Below are 26,883 nucleotides of genomic sequence, written 5' to 3' on the forward strand. Positions count from 1 at the left end.
AGGTTGTACACAATCACCAAATAACATGTTTTATTGTTTTATTTTAGGAAAAACTATGTATTAGTATGAAATTTAAGTTGTTTTAAAAACTGTTTGTGCTAAAAACGAAAAAAATATTTTTTTCATGTATTTTATTGTAATTGGCTGTTACGCGATATTACAATGCGCGACACCCGGCACCTTTTGTCGTGCAGCCACACATATATATATATATATATAATATATAGAAGTAATACGAATTTATCATACTACCTTTTTGATCCACGAAATTACCGTAAATACCCAACGAAACGTGTATTTTATCAAAACCTCGAACATTGAAGCCTACGAAAATAAAGGATTTCACAGTATAGAGAAGTGGACATACAGATCCCCCCACCACCCCCTGCACCCCCCCCACCCCATTCACTTCATTTGTCAATCATTGTTTCTTTCTTTGTTCTTGTTTTCAGCTCCACTGCCACCTTTTCTTTTTCTCCCTTGAATTCCATCTTATTTCCCCCGGATCTGGCAGCTCCCACTATCTTCTTCATTTTTTTCTTTCTTTCTCTCTTTCTGTCTTTCTTTCTTTCTTTCTCTCTCTGTCTCTCTTTCTGTCTCTCTTTCTTTCTTTCTTTCTTTCTCTCCCTCTCTTTCTTTCTTTCTTTCTCTTTCTTTCTTTCTCTTTCTTCTTTCTTTCTTCTCCTTCTTTGCCGTTTTCTGTATTCAAGCTATAGAGTTAATAATTTTTTTGGTTGAGATTTCAAGTCTAAAATCTGAGAGATACGTAGCGCAGTGGAATAGCGCTCGCCTAACGCGCGGTAGGTCTAGGGTCGATCTCCGTCGGTGGACCCGTTGGGCTATTTCTCGTTCCAGCCAGTGTACCACTGTCTGTGGGGGTGATGCATATACAAGATCCATTGCTACTGATGGGGAAATGTGGCGGGTTTCCTCTCAATATACTAATGAAGTATAAGACTACGTATCAGTATTACCAAATATTTGACATCCAATAACTGATCATTAATTAATCAATGTGTTCTAGTGGTGTCGTTAAACAAAACAAACTTTAAAGTATCTTGACAAGTCAAAGGTTATATTGTACACAGAACAGAACTGTATTCACTCTGAACACCAAACGGTGTTACATTGAGGTGTTTACAAACATATATATATATATACAATACGATGGCGGCTGCTGATTAAAATATACATGTATATAATTATATCTATCTATCTATCTATCTATCTAACTAACTATATATAAACAAAAACTAAAATATATTAGTTGAATAAATCTATGACAAAGGTGTGTCTTTTAATACACTATTAATGACATTACGAAATGTACATAGTTTCTTTATAATAGATAATTGGTTTTTGTTAAAGAGCTTGTGTAATTTAAAAGTTTTTGGTCTGTTGAAGTAATATTTATTTAGGTAGGTTGATCTTTCGTTAGTAAAGTGTGGACATTGAAATAGATAATGAAATTCATCACCAGTTGTGATTTTGCAAAGAGGGCAAATTCTATTTTTTCGTTCAATATTTTGCCATCTGCCAGTTTCAGTTGGAAGATAGTGGTAACTGGTTCTGAATCGACTCTAAATAATGCGTATTTTTTCATGTAAGTAAAGAAGGTAATTTTCACAAGCATGTGCCGATTTAAATATTCTATAAGTAATAGATTTGGGATAAGTGTTCATATTTTCGTTCCAGGTTTGTCTGAATTGATCTTTTAAACGTTCAGTAACTAACTTAATAAATGAGTTCTTATTTGAGACTATCTGGTTTAAGCAATAATTTCCCAGTCCTAATTTATTTAATATATCGTTTATACCGATAGCTCTCAAGGAATATCAGTGCGTAACATCATCCTGATTTGTCAAGATGGCTGTCGACTAATGGATGGTTTCAGTTAGCCCAAGTCCCAACATGACGATAGTTCCAGAAACGTTGTGCAAGTTTCGAATTAGCTTTTTTTAATAAAACATTTTTGCCAAATTGAACATCAATTCGCATTCGGCGATTTGGCAAACGACATCTTATATATATATATATATACGGTTAAATGGCGTCAGACATATGGTTAAGGACCACACAGATATTGAGAGAGGAAACCCGCTGTCGCCACTTCATGGGCTACTCTTTTCGATTAGCAGCAAGGGATCTTTTATATGCACCATCCCACAGACAGGATAGTACATACCACGGCCTTTGATATACCAGTCGTGGTGCACTGGCGTGAACGAGAAACATCTTATAAAGTTAAAGACACCACTACTGTCCGCTAGAGCACGTTGATTTCATAATCATAACAGTTTGTTTTGTTATTAATCGTCGGCTATTGGATGTCAAACATTTGGTAATTTTGACATATAGTCTTAAAGAGGAAGCCCGCTACATTTTTTCCCCATTAGTAGCAAGGGATTTTTATGTGTACCATCCCACAGACAGCATAGCACATACCACGGCCTTTGGTAGACCAGCCGCGGTACACTGGCTGGAACTAGAAATAGCCTACTAAGTCCACCGACGGGGATCGATCCCAGACCGCCCGCGCATCAAGCGAGTGCTAAATGCCATCGGTGACGCCCTACGACATCTGATAAAGCCTGAGATTATACGTAACGGTGGTCAGTGTACTATCTGTCGAAGAAAACATGATTCTTAACGAACAAGAAATGACGTAATTAATCACGTGTCATGCTGCGATATTTACTGCGTGTGTAGCGGTTACTTAGATCTGTGACCGCGAATGAACTGTTCACCTATTTGGGTTTACTCGGTGTTATTTAACTTTCTCCGGGGAAGGAGGAGGCGGGACGTGGCCTAGTGGTAAAGCGCTCGCTTGATGCGCGGTCGGTTTGGGGTCGATGGGCGTTAGTGAGCCCATTTGGGCCATTTCTCGTCCCAGTCAGTGCACCACGACTGGTTTATCAAAGGCCGTGGTATGTGCTATCCTGTCTGTGGGATGGTACATATAAAGGATGCCTTGCTACTAATGGAAACACTCTTGGACGAAGGAGACGACCGAAGCCGGCACCTGTGCCCAGGACAGGCGTGCGCTACAACAGCTTGCTCTAAATGTGCACGTGACTATATGTCAAAATTACCAAATGTTTGACACCCAATAGCCGATGATTAATAAATCAATGTGCTCTAGTGCAGGAGCGTAGCGTGATCTGGACCGGGGGGGGGGGGGGGGGGGGGGGATCGAATATGAACGAAGTGGATCTTTTTCTATTTTGTTTTTGCACCACTAGAAACTCCATATGTATAAACCTGTATGTTTTAGTTCTGAAAGCGGACCTATTTGCCTACGCCCCTGTAGTGGTGACGTTAAACAAAACAAACTAACGTTTTCTATGGAAAAATGCACATTTCAAATATCATTTCTGATTTTCAGTACTGGATCCTACCACCCTCCCTCACTGTTTGCGACGGACGAAAATATATTTCTTTGTCCTACTCTACTCTTACAAAAATATGGTTTGTGGTCTCCCCCCCCCCTCCCCCCTCCTCGCTAGTGGTAATTCACCAAATTTCCTCTCCCTCTCTACCCCTCTCTCTATCCTTCCCCGACCCCTCTCTCAATATTTTAAAATCAAACATTTTTTCTTAAATATAAAATGTGGAGCGAATATTCGGTAATATTAGCAATTTCTGAGTGATTACGGCGTTGAGCGATGACCTGCGCGGTAGAACTGAAGCGCCACATCCGGCAATTTCCCACTGTATGATCACTCGACTGTTTCCATGCATATGCATGACGCCAGCGCAACATCAAGAGGATATCATATATGCGAGAACTCGCTAGGGAAGTGTGAGCATGTTTATGCATGTTTCGTCTGGAGACCTATTAATCTTTCTCACAAACGTAATAGGCGTTTAATACATCGATTCCAACTCGGAGCCGAATATAGCATAGAATAACTGGGGGTGGGCAGGGGGAGGGGATAACACAAGATAATATTAGAACAACGATGTAGAATCTGAATCGTCACAAGCTAGATCAAAAGAACACTTCTAGAATTGAAATCCGACCCCTGGTCAATGTGACAGCAGCAGGGTTTTTTTTATTGTCTTAGTCTACAGACCAAATTTCGAAATGACACCCGAATTAAACGAAAATGCCCGAATCTGGAAAACAACATTTATTGATATTAGCATTACTTCAACACACACACACACACACACACACACACACACACATATATATATATATATATATATATATATATATATATATATATATATATACATACATATACATATATATACATATACATACATATACATATATATATACATATACATATACATATACATATACATATACATATACATATATATATATATAATTTGAAACGAATCACTACGCAGTTTTACATGGATTACAACTAATTTTGAGGGTAGAATGATGGAAATACATGGTAACAAGGTCTCTGTTTACCCGATTTTGCCCGAAATTTAGGTTTTCGCCCCGTCTCGTACGCTTGTGAACGCGGGTGTAGGAAATTATGTATGAAGCGGAAAGGCCATGGCGAGTTTAATTTCTAGGGGGTCCTAGTTATTCTCCCCCAGAATTTTTTTTTAAAAACAAAATCATATGAACTTTCACGTAGACAGGGCAGTACATTCCACGGAATACAACGGTAGTCTTGGTGCACTGGTTGGGACGAAAACAAAGTTAAAGTTTTCTTGTCTTTAACGACACCACTAGAGCACATTGGTTTATTAACCATCCGCTATTGGATGTCAAACATTTGGACAATTTTGACATATAATCTTGGAGACGAAGCTCGCTAAATGTTTTCGTTAGTAGCAAGGGGTATTTTGTATGCACCAAAAAAAAAAAAAAGTGTTTTATTTAACGACGCACTCAACACATTTTATTTTACGGTTATATGGCGTCAGACATATGGTTAAGGACCACACATATTTTTTTAGAGGAAACCCGCTGTCGCCACATAGGCTACTCTTTTACGACAGGCAGCAAGGGATCTTTTATTTGCGCTTCCCACAGGCAGGATAGCACAAACCATGGCCTTTGTTGAACCAGTTATGGATTATTGGTCGGTGCAAGTGGTTTACACCTACCCATTGAGCCTTGCGGAGCACTCACTTGGGGTTTGGAGTCGGTATCTGGATTAAAAATTCCATGCCTCGACTGGGATCCGAACCCAGTACCTACCAGCCTGTAGACCGATGGCCTGCCACGACGCCACCGAGGCCGGTTTGTATGCACCATCCCACACACAGAATCGCACATGATGTATACCACAGCGTTTGATATACCATACTGTTGCTCTAGCTAGAACGAGAAATATCACAATGGGCCCTCAGATGGTCATAGATCCAGGATCTAGACCGACCGCATATCAGCTGGCCGCTTTACCACTGGGCTACGCCCCGCCCACAAAACAGCTGGCCGCTTTACCACTGGGCTACGCCCCGCCCACAAAACAGCTGGCCGCTTTACCACTGGGATATGCCCCGCCCACAAACAAACGAACAAAGGGGTTCACCAAGGGTCGTCAAACTTTCGGTTCTTCACACTACCAAAGAGCGACACCAATACTGGCAAATATCTGGACGTCTGGCCAAAAGAACGATATGACACTTCAGTCCACTGACAATTCTCGTTGTGTCGTCGCTATTGTCGTTATTAGATTCTACAACAGCGCGCAAAACAATCTGAGCCCATGACATAATTGAATCTTGTGGAATAATCAAAATTTGCATTGTTCCTTTTTCCTGCGAGCTAGCACACATTCGCGATTCCGTAATTAATATTGACAATGAAGGCCTTGCCGATTAGGCCTACTCTGTGCATGGTATTAGAGGAGGAAATTACGTATAGAGATAACTAAGGAATGTTGCAGTTGCCGTTCACCTCCCTCTACCACCCTCAAGATTGTTAAAGAGAGAGAAATCACACACGCGCGCACACACACACACATACAGACACACACACACATATAACAGTACACACACACACAGAAACACGTACACGCATACGCACAGGCACTCGCACACACGCACGAAAAACAAGAACGAAAGAGAGACTGAGAAAGTTAGAGTGTGAAGACGAAGAACGAGAGATAGAGTGAAAGACAGATATATGAATGTATGTATGTATGTATGTATATATGGATCGATGGGTGGATCGATGTTGTGGATGGATGATCATGGATGGATGGACGGATGGATGTGTATAAGAATTGTTTGTCATTTTTTTGCGAATTTATCACAAATTGTATAAAATCACGTATAAATTCACAACAAAATGACAGACAATTCTTATAATTACAAACAGTACAACGTATTTAGTTAAAACAAGACATAATTCATAAATCAGTTTCTAATGTTCTTCCCATGATCTGCTTCACGTAATTATGTCCCATTTGACGTAATGGCTTCATTTTCCGAGGTGTTTACATGAAAATGTAGCGAGTTTCCTCTCAAAGACTATATGTAAAATTTACCAAATGTTTGACATCCAATAGCCAATAATAAATAATAAATCAATGTGCTCTAGTGGTGTTGTTAAAACAAACGTCTTCATCCTCGTCATAATCATCATTGTCGTCGTCGTTGTCGTCATTGTTATAGTTATTGTCTTATGCTTTTTATGTCATGTTTCAGAATCTCCCTAGATGGCGCCAACTGCAACGTTTTTTGTTTGTCTTCTTGTACTGCACGTGACATACGCCAGGCCACGTGACCTGCAGCTCATCAGTGATAGGTTGACGAAAAACATGCGCAGAGCAGCTTCGTACAGAATGGGTTACTTGTTCGGAAAAAGATCTGGAGCTGCGAGTCCTGCGGAAACAGCCGATTTGATAAAATACTTAAGGTAATCTATATACTACGAATCGGGGCTTTTATAATACAGCATTCGGGATTATGCCGAGGGTATACGAAATGATTCGGGTGAATTACGAAATATCCGGAAACTAATTTCAATATAAAATTTTATATAAAATTCGTTTCAAGACGGGGGAAAAAAACACGTGATGGTATAGCCATAAAATCTGTTTATACTAGTATACAATCCAGAGTTTATTACTGCACTTTTCCCCCTGTTTTTTAATGTTGAAATAGACCAACAAGTTCGCCTATTGCATAGTCTCGCTCGATATTTTTAGAATTTGTATGCTCCCGAATAATGCTATAAAAGGCGAAGTGTAATTGGTCGATATTTAAATTGTTACTTATAGATGAAATGTCACCTGGACATGGGAGTCCACGCAATGCTGTTAGATCTACTGGAAGACCAGTAGAGCTAATTTTAATCAGATTGCACTACGATTTGATGTATTTCAGGCCACAAGCTGAGGATCGGTGGACACATTTCTATCATGACAACGCAGCCGATACCAGACATTCTAGTACGAAACTGAGACAGTTAAAAGGTAAGCAGTCTGAGTACTATTAAAGTAACACATGTCCCCTACCAAACTCAACATTTTTTAGTAGCTGTGAAAAGTGGGTAAATCACCATGAAAGTTAACACTTGATCAGTAACAGTACATGATAAAGCTATATACAAAATTATATACAAAATTATATACAAAATTAATATTTTTAAGCAATGCCAAAAAAAAAAAAGGAAGAGAAAAGTCGGAAAGAGGAAACCCGCTGTGGCCACTTCATGGGCTACTCTTTTCGATTAGCAGCAAGGGATCTTTTATATGCACCATCCCGCAGACACCAAGTGGAGAACTGGCTGTAACGATAAATAGCCCAATGTGCCTACCGACGGGGATCGATCCCAGACCGAGCGCGCACCAAGCGTGTGCTTTACCACTGGGCTACATGCCGCTCTGACTAGTATAGGAATTAAAAAGTGACACAGCTTGAAAACGTTACGTAACTATTACACACACACCAAGCCTGTGTTCAGCCGGCGAACGTTTCGTCAACGTTCGCGAACTACATGTATTTGATTGGTTGCCGTCGTGGCCATTTGGTTTAACGTGAAGCGCATAAACCAGTCTAGCGGACGTTAGCGACAAGCGGTTGACTGAACTTACACCAAGCGGTTTCATTCGTTTCATTTATACTCGTTTTCGTGATTATATCCTATTAATGTTCAAGCACGCCATCCTGGGCACAAACTTCAGCTATCTGGGCTGTCTGTGGGAGACAGTTGGTTAGTGGTTAGTTAGCTGTTATTGAGAGAAACGTCAGCAGTTACTGTACACCTACCCACTGGGTCGTTAAACTCGCTGTACACGCTCTGGTGGCGAGGCGTAGCCCAGTGGTAAAGCGCCCGCTTGATGCGCGGTCGGTCTGGGATCGATCCCCGTCGGTGGGCTCACTGGACCATTTCTCGTTCCAGCAAGTGCAGCATGATTATTATATTAAATGACGTGGTATGTGCTACACTTTATGTAGTATAGTACATATAAAAGATCCCTTATAGCGGGTTTCCTCTCTTAAGACTATATGCTAAAATTACCAACTGTTTGACATCCAGTGTGTTCGAGAGAGAGAGAGAGAGAGAGAGAGCGAGAGAGAGAGAGAGAGAGAGAGAGAGAGAGAGAGAGAGAGAGAGAGAGAGAGAGAGCGAATCAGAATCTTTAACATGCCCTTATACCACTACGGTTTCGTGCATGCCTGTTACTTAATTCACAAAGGTCTCTTCATCCTATTTTCAAGTCTTTTAGCACTGCACTGCGAGATCGCAAAGTTGCGAGAGTTTAGTGAATTAGGCCCCAGGTCTCTGGATAGCCAGTGGTCTGGTCCGGAACAGTTCTAGAGGTGTCGTTAAACAAAGCAAACCTTAACTTTTAAACTCGCTCTGAGTGGGAGCCGGTACCGGGTCGCGAACCCAGTACCAGCTTTAAGTCCATCGAGGCCTGTTGCCTTTTATCTGGAGGAATATTGTATTATCTTTAAAAGCACGTTAAAGGTAGGGTCAACTCCAACAAGACCTGACAGTCATTTGTGGGCATACATACATACATACATACATACATACATACATTATCTTTAAGACTTTGATGATGATGATGATAACTAGTTTAACGTGCCCATATACCACTAGGGTTTCGAACACGCCCATCCCGAGTCCGACCTCCGATAAGATCGGTGGCCTGACTCGGGATAGGGGGGGGGGGGGGGGGGGGGGGGGGGTGAAAATGGGCAGAATTTTGAAAATAGCAATTAGTAAAAAAGTTAATAAATTAAAGAAAAAAAAGAAAAAGGTTACAAGCCAAAAATAAAAAAGAATTGACTGCTCGGCCGAATATTTATATAATTTGGAGCATTTTAGAAGGACAGTACAAAATTAAATAATTAAGACTTTGAGGGGGCATATACCACAGTCTTCCCACGTCCGACGCCTCCTAACGTCTATACATTACGTTAGGGTGTTGATCTTTTAATTTCCGCTTTACACAATACTGGTAAACGTAATTGCTGGCTGCTTTCTGGAGGCCTCATTACGGAATAACTCTCTCGATTCGTCAGTGCGCACTAAGCCATTGTTATAACGAAGAACTACTCCTAGTGGCAGGTGGTTCATGCAAACACGGCTAATAACCTTTCTGTTTCAATTATCAACTACTAGTATAGGAGTGTTGGAAATCGGATTAAATTACGTCATCGATCATCGGTTGTAATCAGAATAGAACAGAACAGAACTTTATTACGCTAAGACCGTTACACAACGGCATATAGTCCATCAGGCCAGGGGGTCAACCGATACCAGAGAGCTGACCAAGGTTTTTTGGTATCGTTAGAAAGGTATACATCCCTGGAGTTCATTTCTACCTGATAGCAAGCTGGAAATAGTAGCTTAAGTGTTGTATGCCACTGTGACACCCCCCCCACCCCCCCACCCCCCCCCACCTCCCTCCAGAACAGCGACAAACACCAATTCGCACTAAATACACCTCTTTCCCACCCAAAATCCGTCCCTGCTTATTCGGTAATATAAAATGAACTGCGTATTATAATTAAGGTAAGAATTGCGTACATTAATATATTACGGGGACATACATACAGTATGACCTTGGGTAACGGAGGTGGGGTGGGGTGGGGATTTTAGATATGATCTGCAAAGACATTATATACTGAAGGCCAAAAGAAACTTTACCATAGTTTTAAATCACTCTGGTGTAAAAACAACAAAAGATAGTCGCATGAGGTAAAACATATTGACTAGATCAATATGTCAACATTAACATAACTAAAAATGAGTGTCATTCAGCATCTGATAATGACGTCACATTTTCCCAAAGCGAAGTGGTGTACACAAATCGAGCTTTAAACTTCATGGACGACATGCAAAGCATACAGACAATCACTCAAGTCCAATAACAAGTCACATTAATAGCGTGTGTGACCACCCCTTGCCCCAATACAAGCAATAATTCTCCGACGCATAGAAAAAAATCAGTCGTCTGGTGAGGTCACGTGGGACGCGTTGCCATTCTTCTTGAAGGGCCTGGATCAGTTCCTGTTGGTTGACTGGAGGGTGTGGTCGTTGTCGAACACGGCGATCCAAAACATCCCAGAGGTGTTCTATGGGGGACATGTCTGGGGAGCGTGCAGGCCACGGCAATACGTTTACGTTGTTGGCTCTAAGGAAGTTCTGTACGATTCTCGCTGTATGAGGTCTGGCGTTGTCTTGCTGAAAAATGACACCACGTGGCTGCCGTTGGAGAAATGGTATTGCAGCTGGACGAAGAATGTCATCCCTGTAACGTTGAGCTGTCAAATTTCCGTGAACGATGACAAGTGGTGTCCTTTCCTGTGCACAGATACCTCCCCACACCATGACACTCCCTCCACCATATGGCACGACCTCCTGAACGCAAGAAGCCGCCACTCGTTCTCCCCTACGGAGGTACACACGCTTTCTTCCATCAACTCTGAACAAACAGAACCGGCTTTCATCAGTGAAAAGAACCCGCAGCCAATCACGTCGCTGCCAACGTCGTACAGTCCTAGCCCATGTCAATCTCAAACGACGATGTTGTGGTGTCAGTAAGTGTCCTCTATATGGTCTGTAAGCCCTTATTCCATGAGTCCTGAGTCGCCTGGCCACTGTCTGTCTACTAACCCTGTGACCTAAGGCATTCATTGCTGATGACGTCATTGTCAGGAAGCGATTTCGTAGATGCAAGGTACGCAAGTAAGTGTCCTCTATATGGTCTGTAAGCCCTTATTCCATGAGTCCTGAGTCGCCTGGCCACTGTCTGTCTACTAACCCTGTGACCTAAGGCATTCATTGCTGATGACGTCACTGTCAGGAAGCGATTTCGTAGATGCAAGGTACGCAAGTAAGTGTCCTCTATATGGTCTGTAAGCCCTTATTCCATGAGTCCTGAGTCGCCTGGCCACTGTCTGTCTACTAACCCTGTGACCTAAGGCATTCATTGCTGATGACGTCACTGTCAGGAAGCGATTTCGTAGATGCAAGGTACGCAAGTAAGTGTCCTCTATATGGTCTGTAAGCCCTTATTCCATGAGTCCTGAGTCGCCTGGCCACTGTCTGTCTACTAACCCTGTGACCTAAGGCATTCATTGCTGATGACGTCACTGTCAGGAAGCGATTTCGTAGATGCAAGGTACGCAAGTACCGGTCATCACGGGGCGAAGTCACCCTGGGTCTGCCTGTTCTTGGCCTGTCTGATATCTGCCTTGTTTGCCTGTAGCGTTGCATCAAGTTTGTAACAGTAACACGGGAACAACCGAAGGTTCTGGCGATGTGGGCATGAGTGGCTCCCATCTGTATCATACCCAGGGCTCTCTCGCGTTGTTCTGGTGTAAGTCGTGGCATTCCTATGGTGGGTTTTTTTTATCTGTGTGGATGTCTGACATGCCGTCTAAACCGTTTTTATACCCTTATTGCACGTGCAATTGTTGTTGTTCATAGTGCACGAGTTTTTCTGTATGTTCCACCCAAAACGTGCAGTGGGCGGGTATAATTTTCTGCATACATTATTGTTGTGTTTGGGCTATGTGTTTTGGCTTGAGTTACTTTTTAAAAACAATTCATTTTTTCTTAAATTCCAAATTGAAAATGGTAAAGTTTCTTTTGGCCTTCAGTATAGGTGAGACAAGTTTGCTTACAAAGTACCCACCTAAAAATAAACTAATATGTTGAAAAGTAAGGTCTGGTGTGCTTCCCCGGGATTCAGTAGCTGCTGTTATGGATGCTCGACAATATAACTGAGGTGTAAGGATACACAGATGAAGAGTCCACCAGAAGAACCTACGATGTCACGGTCACAGTAACCCAATGCAATAAAATATATAATTATGTTAGGCCATTAACTGTTGTTGGTGAAAAAACTCCTTGTTTAGGTATAAATATTTCACAATTTCATTACTAGAGTTATAAACTATAAAAATCTATTATTTTAAAATACAAAAAGAGTGATATCGTTTGTTATTCCCGTGGACCCTTCAAATATGTATTTGAAGCACTCTTGCATTTGGCATGGAAAGGTTTCATGCCATGCATGCTAGAAAATCATTAAAATCACATTGCCACACTTAGAGCAGGTCTAAAAGTCATTAGAGACCTCCATGATGAACTCACACCAGATGTCTTCAGAAATACCCCTGTTAATCAACAGCTGAATCATCTTCTCTATTACTTCTCAAAGTATATGCATGTTCTATGGGGCACTCTCCGCCTTCTGGGTTAGCTAAATGGACATGCTAGGAGACATTGTACTGGGACTGATACGAGCATCGCGAGAAAGTGATTGGAACCTACATATGGCGTCAGTACGTTCACTCATCCCATGGTGCTATCCTACGACAGATTGATCTATGTACGTTATTTGAATGCATATTATACAATGATGTCTCAGCTACCAAGAAATGATCCCGATATTCACAAACGTTTTATCGATGGTGCATTCTCTGTCCAGATAGGACCGTCAAATCCATGTGGGAAAATACCAGTTTATCAGACATGTGGAGAAACTGTCACTAAGGACACCAAAACATCATCCTGAACCTTCTGTTTTAGTCTGAAATAGTGCCAGTAAGTCGGTACTACCTGACTGCTGAATACTAGAGTGGATATATTAGAATGTTCCGTGATATGCTGGGCTTGAGCAAGAGTGATCTTCATAAGGCAGAAATGAGCAATCGTTATATAAAGAAAGATGAGCACTCAGTTGCATCAATAGTGGGTGTCATGGATGATTTTGTGAGTCTTTTTTTTCAAGAATCAGCTGATTTACAAAACATCTCTAATGCTACTCTACCTCCAAAGGACATTGCTGATGACATATCTAGGGCTCAAATACTAGGAGAAGAGCTATATGAAACATTCAAGGTACAGCGTCTTGACAGTGATTCTCCAACAATAACATTCCATGACCCTCTCCCAAAAGCTATGTTAAAAACATTCACCCATATCAATAAAGCAGCAAAGATCAAGACAAATGGTCAGACAATGATGCTCAAATCAACAACAAACTTGTTTAGTACCTTGATCCTAATGGCACAGATACGAGATATTGAAATGAGAGATGAGAGAAGTTCTCGAACATCCTCTTGGCCCTGTTCCCTGGTCTTTAGCTACTGCTGATGGGATGTTATGCAAGACCAGCAAAATCTGTTCTGGCAAAGATCTTGCAGAAGAATGCATCACTGGCAGAAACAATTCCAAGACACTCAGCCTGCATAGTTGATGAAATGTCACGTATGAATAAAATAAAAGGAGAATGCAATATCTTTGGTGAACTGTCCTCGTCCATCTTGTTCATAGCACTCCATGAAGCATCAGCTGCAAATAGTAAACGCACTGACATCGTGGAATGGTGTATACCGGGATACTTCTATTAAAGGCTTGGACAGGCAAATACGAGGTCAAAATGGTGACATACAATACAAGAATATCACATCCAAACAAACAGTAGTCCAGTGGCGGCGAAAGTTTTTTGTGAGCAGTCGAAACAAAACAATCTTCATTAACTGCATTACTAATGGCCGGATCCGACCAGAAAATGCCAGCAAGTTAAATGGTAAAACACTATGTCACATGTGATGAGCAGTGCCATCAAATCACAGAAGCTGGCTGTGTGGATATTCCTGAACTGCACTCAAGTCAAGAAGAAGCAGACACCTGGACGCATATTCACAAAATATCGTAAGTCTAGTTTTACACGTAAACGTAAATCTACGACTTAAGAGCTATTCACGAAACAACGAAAACGTAAGTTACGTGTAAAGTTGGACGTAAATATAAGAGTGCCTCCGGTTACAACTAACGCTGCACGTAACTCGTGTACATATAATAAATCAAGCACGATCGCCGTTATTTACTATTATTTACGGAAACTGGCAGCAGTTCCAATAATTGAAGCAGTTTGCGATGGCGAACGCCCACGGATTTAACATATTTTTGTTGGTGATCGAACGATGTTTTCGACTCGGCCAATTTCTCCTGAGTTATCTTTTCCTTTTTAAGAAATATCCTCAAGTTCGTACCAAAACGCGGATCCTTACCAATACCAAAATGTCGTGGTTCGCCGTTCGCGATGTTATTGTTAGCAGACGACAAACGAAATTGAGTTTTGCGCATTTGTTATTTACCCGGTAGCCATCGTTTCTAATGGGTTTTTATTAATTACTCCAGTGAGAGTGTTAAATCGTAGATTTACGTCCAACTAAGTTACGTTTACATTTACGACCATCTTTGAGAATAAGGTGCTTCTTGCACGTAAACGTAAATCTACGGCAGACGTAAGTGCTAGTCGTAGACGTATATTTACACTTTTTTGTGTGAATATGGGTCCAGAATTCTATTTCATGTATCTCATGCAGCAGCAGAAGGCTTCCAGGCAGTTGTGCTAGTTTGAGATGGCATCGACGTCTTAGTGCTCTGTCTCGCTTTCAAAACAGACATAACATTCACCCTCTATATGAAATGCAGAACAACAGCTAGAGTTAGGTATACTGACACTGACAACATAGCGATGTTACTAGGGAGTTCTGTTTGAAAAGCACTCTTAGGCATGCACACATTCACAGGCTGTGACAGTGTCTGTACATTTGCTGGGCGTTGGAAGATCAATGCTCTGAAGCTCCTTATGGCAGATCCTTTAATCCAGCAACTGGGTGTAGAATGGAACTTGAAAGCTGGTATGTTCTATAAAATGGAAGCTTTTACGTGTCGTTTAGGTCTCACTATACAGTTCACTTCCGGATGAGAGTTCATTCATCACTACAGTTCCTAATTATGACACATGTTGTGGTTCACATATTCACATCTAGGAATTGGTAAAGAATTAAAACAATATGTATGTTTAATGGTAAGCCTTCCAGCTGTATTTTGCCCATGTTATTTTGTAATATTTTGCATAGACGTTTTGGGATATGGGTGTATAGCGCAAGAGACAGCCGGAGTGAATCGGTTAATGAACTACCTGTTCGGACAGGTACTACAGCCAGATGCGGTCATATAGCAAAGAAACTGAGACGGAAATATTCTCAATTGTGGAGTGAAAATAAATGCTTATATAATGTATGTTCGCAATGGTGTATGTTGTTAGTGCCAACGAGAACCCGTTCTATTGGCAATCTTCATTTGAAGTTGAGCAATTTAACATGGATTTTAATGGCAGATGACATCTGTGTCGTGAGACCGTATATGAACCTAAGTCAACAACAACAACATCCGACAACAAATTTCAATACCTGGTATTATTGGGGAAGAAGTGGCAGATTGATCTTCACCAACGTCCAACATGTCATGATGCTTTGCAAACACATACCATGCAAGCTAATTATCAAGAAGTTGTCTGGAGGAGGAGTTTAAAAGCCAACGCCAACGTTTCAACACCACATGGCAAAGGATGGAGAGTCGCTGCAACTGGGGAGAAACAGCTCTTGGAAATTAATTGGGTCAACTGGGCGCCCGCTCCCGAGACTCTTCTTACCATGATGGCCTGTAAATGTTCGAGGTCTTGTGTTCTGCCTAACTGCACATGTCTATCAAATGACTTGAAATGTTCTGCAAAACTGGTGATTAGTGTCGTTAAACATCCATGCATTCACTTGTGATGAAGACATCGATGTATTGGATGATCTTATTGCATAAACACATCCAAAAACATCATTAATATTCATGAATATTTACTAAATGTAGGTTAAGTCCTAGTATTTAATTAAAATATAATGTCAAACCGTTTTCTGTAATCAAAGCCATATCACTGCACAAGGGAGAGTCAGAAGGTATTTTGGTAAAATTGTTTTTAGCCATCTCGTCTATAGCACAACTGCCACTTCTTAGGGTATCCGTTTACGGGATATTATAAATATACTCCTTGTACTGACTGTAGGATAACCATCACTCCAAGGTTGAAGGTAAAAGACGAGTTGAATACATTACTGTATTTAAAAAATATAATCATTTAATAAGTTAAAACAGAATCTTCAATCTATAAGGTTAGTTGAATGCAGCATGTCACACACACACACACACACACACACACACACACACACACAAAAAAAAACCCCACTCGAACACCCAACCGCCCGTTGGCGCGCACGTGTGTGCGTGTGTGTGTGTGTGTGTGTGTGTGTGTGTGTGTGTGACATACTGCATTTAACTAAACTTATAGTTTGATGATTCTGTTTTAATACACACACATACCCCCCACCACCACCCCACACACACATACATATATATACAAATTGAGGAGTTCTATTTAAAAATTATTCAACTAGCAGATTGTTTTCGTTATTTTGATACGGGGTGTGTACAACACTTAAGCTACTATATTCAGCTTGCTATCAGGCAGAAATGAACTCCTGGGATGTATACCTTTCCAATGATACCAAAAACCCTTGGTCAGCTCTTTGGTACCGGTTGGCTAAAATTTCCATCTAACATGATGGACTAATATTATGAGGAACATGATATATAAACTGTTGTGACAAGATAGGTTTTACAGGAGACAGTAGAACAATGGTATTAATACAAATACAATACAGTAATAAAGACAGTAGTATAATACAAATACAATAGAATAATAAAGGCAATAATAAAATGTATTTAGAATAAAGTAATGTAATGTCACATTATTGTAATTACTACCAAAATGTGGTAATCAGACGCGCACACATATATATGGATACTTGGGTAGTGATAGACATTGTAAATAATTATAGGCCAGTGTTCTTTTAGGGTTTACTGCATTTATCAACAATTTCTTTTATTAATTTACATAATATCTTGAGAACACCTATTTTGCTATTCGTCATTAGTTGTTTAAATTTCAACATACTTGGTTTATTATAATAATATGGCTTAAGCAAATGTTAACGGGAGTTAGTGAAATAAGTACATGTGAATAAATAGTGAAATTCGTCTCCAATGTCAAACCGATCAACTTTCGATTACATAATCGGTTAGAAATGTATCAACATAAGAAAGAAAGAAATGTTTTATTTAACGACGCACTCAACACATTTTATTTACGGTTATATGGCGTCAGACATATGGCTAAGGACCACACATATTTTGAGAGGAAACCCGCTGTCGCCACTTCATGGGCTACTCTTTCCGATTAACAGCAAGGGATATTTTATTTGCGCTTCCCACAGGCAGGATAGCACAAACCATGGCCTTTGTTGAACCAGTTATGGATCACTGGTCGGTGCAAGTGGTTTACACCTACCCATTGAGCCTTGCGGAGCACTCACTCAGGGTTTGGAGTCGGTATCTGGATTAAAAATCCCATGCCTCGACTGGGATCCGAACCCAGTACCTACCAGCCTGTAGACCGATGGCCTACCACGACGCCACCGATGCCGGCGTATCAACATAAGAATGCTTCGAGTTAATTGATTTAGTGTTGGGAATCGGTAAGATTTTCATCATCGATCATCGGTTATAATCGGTCTGCACCAAATGATCAACTTTCGATTACATAACCAGTTGAAATTGTACAGGCTTCTGAGAATTAAAAATCTGCGTGACCCATTTATCGGTTACGTAGTAACACGTTATATCCAAGTAAATGGTGACCCACATTTCGTGCGAACAAAAATATGGTTACGCAAAATTAGATTTGCGTGAGAAACGCGCGAACGAAACGATCGTTCTCGCAATTTTCAGAGGCCTGTTGTATGAATATCGGACGGCGTTCGGTAAACAGGGTCATGCACCTGTCGTTGCCATCGGAATCTACATCGTTCAAATGGATAACAGTTTGTTTTGTTTAACGACACCACTAGAGCTTTAAATCTGCCATTGGTATAGTTTGTTTAAAGTTTGTTTTTGTTTAACGACACTTCTAGAGTACATTGATTTATTAATAATCGGCTATTGGATGCCAAACATTATGGTAATTCTGACACGTAGTGATCAGAGGAAACCCGCTACATTGTTCTTAATACACCAAGGGATATTTTATATGCACTTTCCCACAGACAGGAAAGCACATACCACGGCCTTTGGACAGTTATGGTGTACAGGTTGGAGCGAGAAAAAATATCCAATCAATTGAATGGATCAACCGAGGTGGTTCGATCCTGCGACGCAAGCACCTCAGGCGAGCGCTCAACAGACTGAATAAAATCCCGCCCCAATTTTACATTTTAATAACTAACCTCTTATTTCTGTATGTACATATGAAAAAAAACACCAGACCCAGTGTGTGTATGTGCGTGTGTCTTTGTGTGTGTGTGTATGTGCGTGTGTGTGCGTGTGTGTGTGTGTGTGTTTGTGTGTGTGTGTGTCATATATATATATATATATATATATGTATGTATGTATGTATGTATGAGTGTGTGTCTTTGCGTGTGCATTATATATATACATATAATCTAGAAACCTGTAACACATTTGGATAAAGTTACAACTGAGTAAAACACAAGTCTGTGACTTTGAAATGGTGAAATACCCTCTAAAAATAGACTAAACTTCGACTCCATAAGTGTTACTGCTCAGACGCACGTGCGTTTTTAAAAATATGACATGCATTTTGTGATATTAAAAACACCAGGGTGACCAAAAACTCTTCGACATAACGTGTCAAATATGTCCTGACAAAGGATGCACATCATTTTGTAAGCTACTTGTTTTACCATTGTATGATAGCATACGAAGAAAGTATATTCCACAATATTTTAAAAATACCCTAGTATGTTCAAATTCAATGCAGATCTAAATTTCCTAATAAACATAATCCAAATATTGCTTATAACAAAATAATGGTGAATTTTTTTTATATAAGGAAGCTCCCGAGGTTTCTTTTGATCGTGACCTCCAGCCTTGTACATATATATCTTGTAAACGTTGCCGTAAAGCTGATACAAAATTGTTAACTTACTTCCTACAAGTTTACTCCGACAAAAATTATTTTACTGTGTGGAAAGAGCACGAGGACAAAACAATCAAGCCGCAAGAACGTCCGAGTTTTCGGGCACAACGGCAAGTAAGGAAGACAACCGCGTATGGCTTAGCTGATGTGTACACCGGATGTTTGTGGGTTTTTTTCTTTTACGTGACATTTTCTTTGTGGCGTCGTGGTTAAGCCATGGGACATAAAGCCGGTAGGTGCAGGGTTCGCAGCCCGGTACCGGTTCTCACCCAGAGCGGGGTTTTAACGACTCAATGGGTAGGTGTAAGGCCACTGCACCCTCTTCTCTCTCACTAATCACTAACAATTAACAACTAATCCACTGTCCAGGACAAACAGCCCAGATAGCTGAGGTGTGTGCCCAGGACAGTGTGCTTGAACTTTAATTGAATATAAGCACGAAAAATAAGTTGAAATGAAAATATGTGTACCTCAGTTTTATTTTATCTTTCAGTTCGTATACCGGATGTTTGTGTCGCAATCAGATTAAAATCGATGTGCAGTGGAGCTAATTTTAATCAGATTGTTTGTGTTGCTATCAAATTGAATAGTTTTCTTTTCTTTTAGAGATAGGTTATTTATTCGATTAATGACACATTTAATTAATTCGTAGGCCAACGTCAGACATGTTTTGTGTAGGCCCCTACAGCAGACGCTATTGTTATTAGCTTAGTGACTCATCTGGTGCGTACAACGGAAGTTGTTATTCGCTTAGTGACCTATCTGTTGTGTACAGTGGATTTTGTTATTCGTTTAGTGACCTATCTGGTGCGTACAATGGATATTGTTACATGTATCACTTTTTTTTCTTTTCTTTCAGGGCAAGAATACCTGTTAATCTAATGGCCGGTTTGAAGCGTACACCCGATGTCTGTGCCTTTTTACTTACAATGAACTGTTCGGAGAGTTTAATATGAATTTAATACCAACCATGTTCTAAATCTAATATTACGCTCAGCTACAAAATTACATGTGCAATATTACTTTTAACAAAGCTTCAACTTTCACAAACGTAATCACACTATTATGTAACAGAAAATAAATCAATCTCCACTAACGGGATTCGAACAACGGGCTCTCAGTATGAGAGTCCAGCGCTCTACCAACTGGGCTAATTAGGAGCACGTTGTATCAGCACTATTACATCCATGTAAAAAGCCATATAACATGTATCAATACCAATACGTACGGGGTGGGTTATCAGTCTTCAATTTTACATTAAAAATTATTTATTTATTTATATAAAAAAAAAACTAAATCAGTTTTTAGTTTTACATTAAAAATTATTTATTTTATAAAATAAAACATGTTTTAAGGCATTCGTAATTCACACGAAACATGTCGTATACCCTCAGGATAATTCGGAATGTTTTCAAATTATTTTTAAATCACTGGCAGGATTCTGCAAGTAAGGTTTTGATTGGTGGACATGAGCTCCAACTGGCTGATGTTAGATCCACATGTAATAGTGGAGCTAATTTTAATTAGATTGGCATTCAAACTCCAGACCATCCAGACTATAGTCGAGCACTCCAACCACTCGACCACGCAGTGGATCAACAAGTGAAACTGCATTTTAATACTTACAAATCTCATAGGGTGTATTTTGACAGAATGAACCGAGCGTTTAGTCCCACAATGTCTCATTGTGTCTTCTGTGCTATATTTCTTCCAAAAGCACCAACAAAGGCACCCTTGTGGAGAAAATTTTACACAGAATAGTCGAAATGTCTGATTTTTCAAAGGCAAAACATAGCGATACTGGATTACGAAATATAAACATTATGTTGGTTTTATAGAACAAATTGTTTTAAAAGGGATTGTTTATAACTATCACTAACCCTAAGCCTAACCTTAAACTAATTGCAACAAATATTTCTTAAAGATTGTTATGGGGGGGGGGGGGGGGGGGGGGGGATAGGGAACTCTTGCCATGCGATATGTGTCCACAACTTTAATGCAACGGAAATCGTCAAAATCTCTTCAAGTAACTTATAATATACATATTTAAATATGTCGCCTTCCGAAAACTTCCGAAGTCAACTGACTCGGTGAACAAACTGGCCACGGACAGACGAGAAAAGGTGGCACAAGACAAAAGGAAGATGTATGCCCACGTGCAAAGCGTGCTTGGCTCATGCATGCTTGTTTTAATGTGCTAGACTTGCCTAAACTTAGATAAAATAAATGCAATATAAAATACATTGACATCCTAGACTTGGCTTTAAAACTTTACCAATGTGCACAAAACCAAAGTCTACGACAATAATTATTCCTGAACATTTTAAAGTGACAGACCCTAGTTTTTAAAAACGCACGTAAGAAGTAATGGTTAATGAGACGAGCTCTAGTTATTTTTGACGGTATTTCCCGGTTTAAACATCACAGATTTTAGCTTCTCTCTGTTATAACCTTATCCAAATATGTGTTGCAGGTTTGTAGAGTAACTAAACTTAGTGTTCGTTTCCACGAGTTGAAACTAGTGTCTGCGTCTTTAAAGGTTTTGCAGAGTTTATGCTGGCCAATTATGCTTATTGGCAATTTGGTGAATTAAGGCCAAATATCTTTCGCCAAATACATGTATAACACTATGAGATTTCGTTTAAATAAATTGAAACGGTTCACCTCGGTCGAATGGCACAGTTATCCTTTAAGGCAATAAAGAGCGAGGGACTTCCTAATAAAGAGGGACGGCAAATGTTGAATCGGGTACGAAATCTTTTGAGGTATGTTAAAAATAATTTGCTATTTTATTTTTTAATACACAAGCCATGGCGACCATTTTTAAATTATGCAAATTAGCATCTACTTTGTTGTTTAGGGAGGGTTCGGGCTACGGCTGTAACAAAAATGTTCAGGCGACAGCCCTCCATCCCGAGTCAGGCCACCGATCTTATCGGAGGTCGGACTCGGGATGGGCGTGTTCGAAACCCTAGTGGTATATGGGCACGTTAAACTAGTTATCATCATCATCATCATCAGGCGAAAGCTTAACGAAAATAAAAGTTAATTTTGACTAGACGAATGAATTGTGATCGTATGCAACCAGAAGTACAGTTAAAGTTTGTTTTTGTTTAACACCAACACTAGAGCACATTGATTAATTAATCATCGACTATTGGTTGTCAAACATTTGGTAGTTTTGACATTTAGTCTTAGAGAGGAAGCCCGCTACATGTTTCCATTAGTAGTAATATATTTTTTATATGCACCATCCCACAGACAGGATAGCACATACCACGGCCTTTGATATACCAGTCGTGGTGCACTGGGTGGAATGAGAAATAGCACAATGGGCCCACCGACGGGGAATTGATCCCAAACCGACCGCATATCAGGCAAGTGCTTTACCACTGGGCTACGTCTCGCCGCCAGATGTACCGAGTCGGCTCCAGTGATGACAAATATAGAAACAATGCGCAGTTTTTAAATTAGCTGTCTGGCGAATCTGTAATGGAATGTATTCGCCAAATTCAACATTTATTCGCAATTGGCGATTTGACGACACATCTAACGACAGTTTAAAGGCGCACGCCCTAGTCTCAGCTCGTAAACATAGACACTAAGTTTAGTTAATCTACAAACCTGCAATACATTTGGATACGGTTGTAACAGAGAAGATAAAGTTTGTGATGATTAAATGGAGAAATACCGTCTTTAAAAAACACAACTAGACCTCGTCTCGATAACCATTACTCTCAAACGAACGTGCGTTTTTTAGAATTATGAAAAATGCATCTTGGGGTATTGCAAAAACCTGGATAATCAGAACCACTTCAGGTGTACGAAAATGAATATCTTAAATAATAAAATGTATGTACTTCTTATTTAAATGATCAAATTAAAAAAACCACACAAAACCCCCCAGGCTTTAATAGTGAAAAGACGTCGTAGTATTTAAAAACTGGGGCTTGTCACGTTAAACTCTTCACAAGTATGATTTTTGGCGTGATTTTGTCACGTTGCATGACAACAATGTTTTGTGTACATGTTACTAAGTTAACCGTTAATCAGTTATTTTATTATTATTGTTGGAACTTTTATTTTAAAAACACAATATATGACTGTATTGCAATTTAACGAAATAAACACAAAGAACATTTACAGGGAATAGACGATTTGTAAAGCAATACCAATAAACATTAAGACACACTTTTGTTGAGTTTTTGTTGTTTAATTTTTATTTTATTTTATTATTACTTTTTTTAAAACTTTTTTGTATTGTTTGTTTATTGTTGTTGTTGTTAGTTGTTTTGTTAGGTGTTTTTTTTGGCGCAGCTGATAATGCTCAATGGATTACCATTTAATGACACCACAGCACTATACAATACAGGCGCCGATTCAGGGGAGGGTACTGGGGATGCATAACAATCCCTTCGAAGGAAGGAAATGTTTTATTTAACGACGCTCAAAACATTTTATTTACGGTTATATGGCGTCTGACTTATGGTTAAGGACCACACGTATATTGATACAGGAAACCCGCTGTCGCCACTTCATAGGCTACTCTTTTCGATCAGCAGCAAGGGATCTTTTATATGCACCATCCCACAGACAGGATAGTACATACCATGACCTTTGTTACACCATTTGCGGGGCACTGGCTGGAACGAGAAGTAGGCCAATGGCCCCACCGACTGGGATCGATCCTAGATCGACCGCGCATTAGGCGAGCGCTGTACCACTGAGCTACGTCCCACCCACCAATCCCTTCGAATTTCGACATTCCGCGAAAAATCGTGAGTGTAGCAAAATATATACAATTTAGTGATAAACAAAGTTTGTTTGGTTGAACGACACCACTAGAGCACATTGATTTATTAATCATCGGTTTTGGGATGTCAAACATTTGGTTACTTTGACGTCTTAAAGAAGAAACCCGTTACATTTTCCATTTCTAGCAAGGGGCTCTTGTATATTGCTGCATTCCACAGACAGGATAACACAAAGCACGGCCTTTGATATACCAGTCGTGGTGCACCGGGCAGAAATAGCTCACTGACCGGGATCGATCCTAGAGCGACCGCGCATCAGAAGAGCACTAATACTATTGAGCCTCGTACTAACGTATGTATAGTATCTAGAAGTAAGGAAGGAAGGAAGAAGGAAATATTTTATTTAACAACGCACTCAACACATTTTATTTACGGTTATATGGCGTCAGACATATGGATAAGGACCACACAGATATTGAGAGAGGAAACCCGCTGTCGCCACTTCATGGGCTACTCTTTTTAATTAGCAGCAAGAGATCTTTTATATGCACCATCCCACAGACAGGGTAGTACATACCATGGCCTTTGATATACCAGTCGTGGTGCACTGGCTGGACCGATAAATAGCCCAATGGGCCCACCGACGGGGATCGACCCCAGACCGACCGCGCATCGAGCGAGCGCTGTACCACTGGGCTAGAGAGAGAGTGAAAGAAAGAGGCAGAGATAACGAGAGAGAAAGAGAGAGAGAGGGGGGGGGGAGGAAAGGAGAAAGAGGGTGAAAGAGAGGCAGAGATAATAAGAGAGGGAAACAGAGAGAGAGGTTGAGAGAGAGAGAGGAAGGTATAGAGGCGGAGGGGAGAGAGAGAGAGAGAGAGAGAGAGAGAGAGAGAGAGAGAGGGAGAGAGAGAGAGAGAGAGGGAGAGAGGAGAGAGGAGAGAGAGAGAGAGAGAGGAGAGGGAGAGGGAGAGAGAGAGAGAGAGAGAGAGAGAGAGAGAGAGGAGAGGGAGAGGGAGAGAGAGAGAGAGAGAGAGAGAGAGAGAGAGAGAGAGAGAGAGGGAGATTGATAAGCTACACCATTTCCTCTAGCTGCTGTTTTGTACATGTTTACGGATCATTTAGTTATATTGGAAGGAACTGTCCGATTCGTGTTTAGTTTAGCTTGGGATTTTCAGGTGGTACGCAGACGTTTTCGGCGATGGAATAAAACGCATACACATACACGAATACACATATTTACATCATATATTTTAATTTAAAAATTTTTTTTTGGTAATCTAAGGTGGTACGCAGCTGCGTACATACGTATATGGAAACTAGCCTCAGTGAATGAAGGGAACGTGTCTAACATTTATGCTGTCGTTAGAACCGTTTGCCTTTCGCCAACAGCTGTAGAACAACGCTTACAAGTAAGTTACAGACGTGAAGTTTGCAACATTTCTTTGGCCACCGACCGAGTCTCATTTCATGATTAGCGAAGATGTTTGCTGGGGTTTTTTTTCGTGTTTTTTTTTTTTTAAATCAATGCGTGTACATGTCTACTCTGCTATAGCATTTTCCATTAATTTATCGAATACATTTTTTATTATTTATTTTGTATCTTTCACGTGTGTTTACTTAAAACTATCTAAATAGGCTATGGTTGCCTGATCCGGTTTGCTAGACAATCCGGTTTGTTGCACAAAAGTATTGTGAGTCAGTGTCTGTCTGTGTGTGTGTGTGTGTGTGTGTGTGTGTGTGTGTCTCTCTGTGTGTGTGTGTGTGTGTGTGTGTCTCTGTGTGTGTGTGTGTCTGTGTGTGTGTGTGTGCGTCTGTGTGTGTGTGTCAGTGTCTGTCTGTGTGTGTGTGTGTGTGTGTGTCTGTCTGTGTGTGTGTATGTGTGTGTGTCTGTGTGTGTGTGTGTGTGTGTCTGTGTGTGTGTGTGTGTGTGTATGTGTGTGTGTCTGTGTGTGTGTGTGTGTGTGTGTGTCTGTGTGTGTGTGTGTCTCTGTGTGTGTGTGTATGTGTGTGTGTGTGTCTGTGTGTGTGTGTGTGTGTGTGTGTGTGTGTGTGTGTCTGTGTGTGTCTGTGTGTGTGTATGTGTGTGTGTGTGTGTCTGTGTGTGTGTGTGTGTGTCTGTGTGTGTGTGTGTGTGTGTGTGTGTGTGTGTGTGTGTGTGTGTGTGTGTGTGTGTGTAATAGACGTAAGCACCTCTGGACAAATCAGATTGCCGTAAAGTGTATAGACGCACAGAAAATTTAATTATATATATATAATCATATTGTAAGAAAGTAATGCCATTTGTATATAACAGCCACCTGTTTAATGCGATCAGCGGCCACTATTTTGGACCAAAACACATTTTCGATTAACAGCAAGGGATCTTTTATATGCACCATCCCACAGGCAGGGTAGTACATACAACGGCCTTTGATATACCAGTTGTGGTGCACTGAGTGGAAAGAGAAATATCCCAATAGGCCAACTGACGGGAATCGATCCCAGACCGACCGCGCATCGCGCGAGCGCTTTACCACTGGGCTACGTCCGGCCCTTTATTGACAACAGAGACACTGAGATATAGTCTATACTGAAGAGCGAATATAATGTTCAACTGTAACTAATTAAAAAAAGAAATAAAAAAAAAGAAAGGGAGGTTAACATAATTATTTTGACAAGAAGATGTTAACATCATTATATTGAGAAGAAGAGGTTAACATAATTATTTTGAGAAGAAGAGGGTAACATCATATTGAGAAGAAGAGGTTAACATCATTATATTGAGAAGAAGAGGTTAACATCATTATATTGAGAAGAAGAGGTTAACATCATATTGAGAAGAAGAGGTTAACATCATTATA

At 40.4% G+C, this 26,883-nt stretch overlaps 1 protein-coding gene across 2 annotated transcripts in view; it reads left to right on the forward strand.

Moving 5' to 3' along the window:
* The window catches only part of LOC121387675, a 45,084-nt gene extending 24,461 nt beyond the window's left edge, over positions 1-20,623 (forward strand). For both annotated transcript variants that reach the window (XM_041518864.1, XM_041518865.1), the window contains exons 2-4: positions 6,628-6,838; positions 7,309-7,397; positions 20,149-20,623. In XM_041518864.1, coding sequence (XP_041374798.1) covers positions 6,639-6,838; positions 7,309-7,397; positions 20,149-20,171 — 312 coding nt within the window. In that variant the 5' untranslated portion in view covers positions 6,628-6,638 and the 3' untranslated portion in view covers positions 20,172-20,623. The remainder of the gene's footprint in view (positions 1-6,627; positions 6,839-7,308; positions 7,398-20,148) is intronic.
* The last annotated feature ends 6,260 nt before the right edge of the window (positions 20,624-26,883 follow it).

The sequence above is a fragment of the Gigantopelta aegis genome, chromosome 13 (genome assembly GCF_016097555.1).
Source record: "Gigantopelta aegis isolate Gae_Host chromosome 13, Gae_host_genome, whole genome shotgun sequence".
Classification (NCBI taxonomy): Eukaryota; Metazoa; Mollusca; class Gastropoda; order Neomphalida; family Peltospiridae; genus Gigantopelta; species Gigantopelta aegis.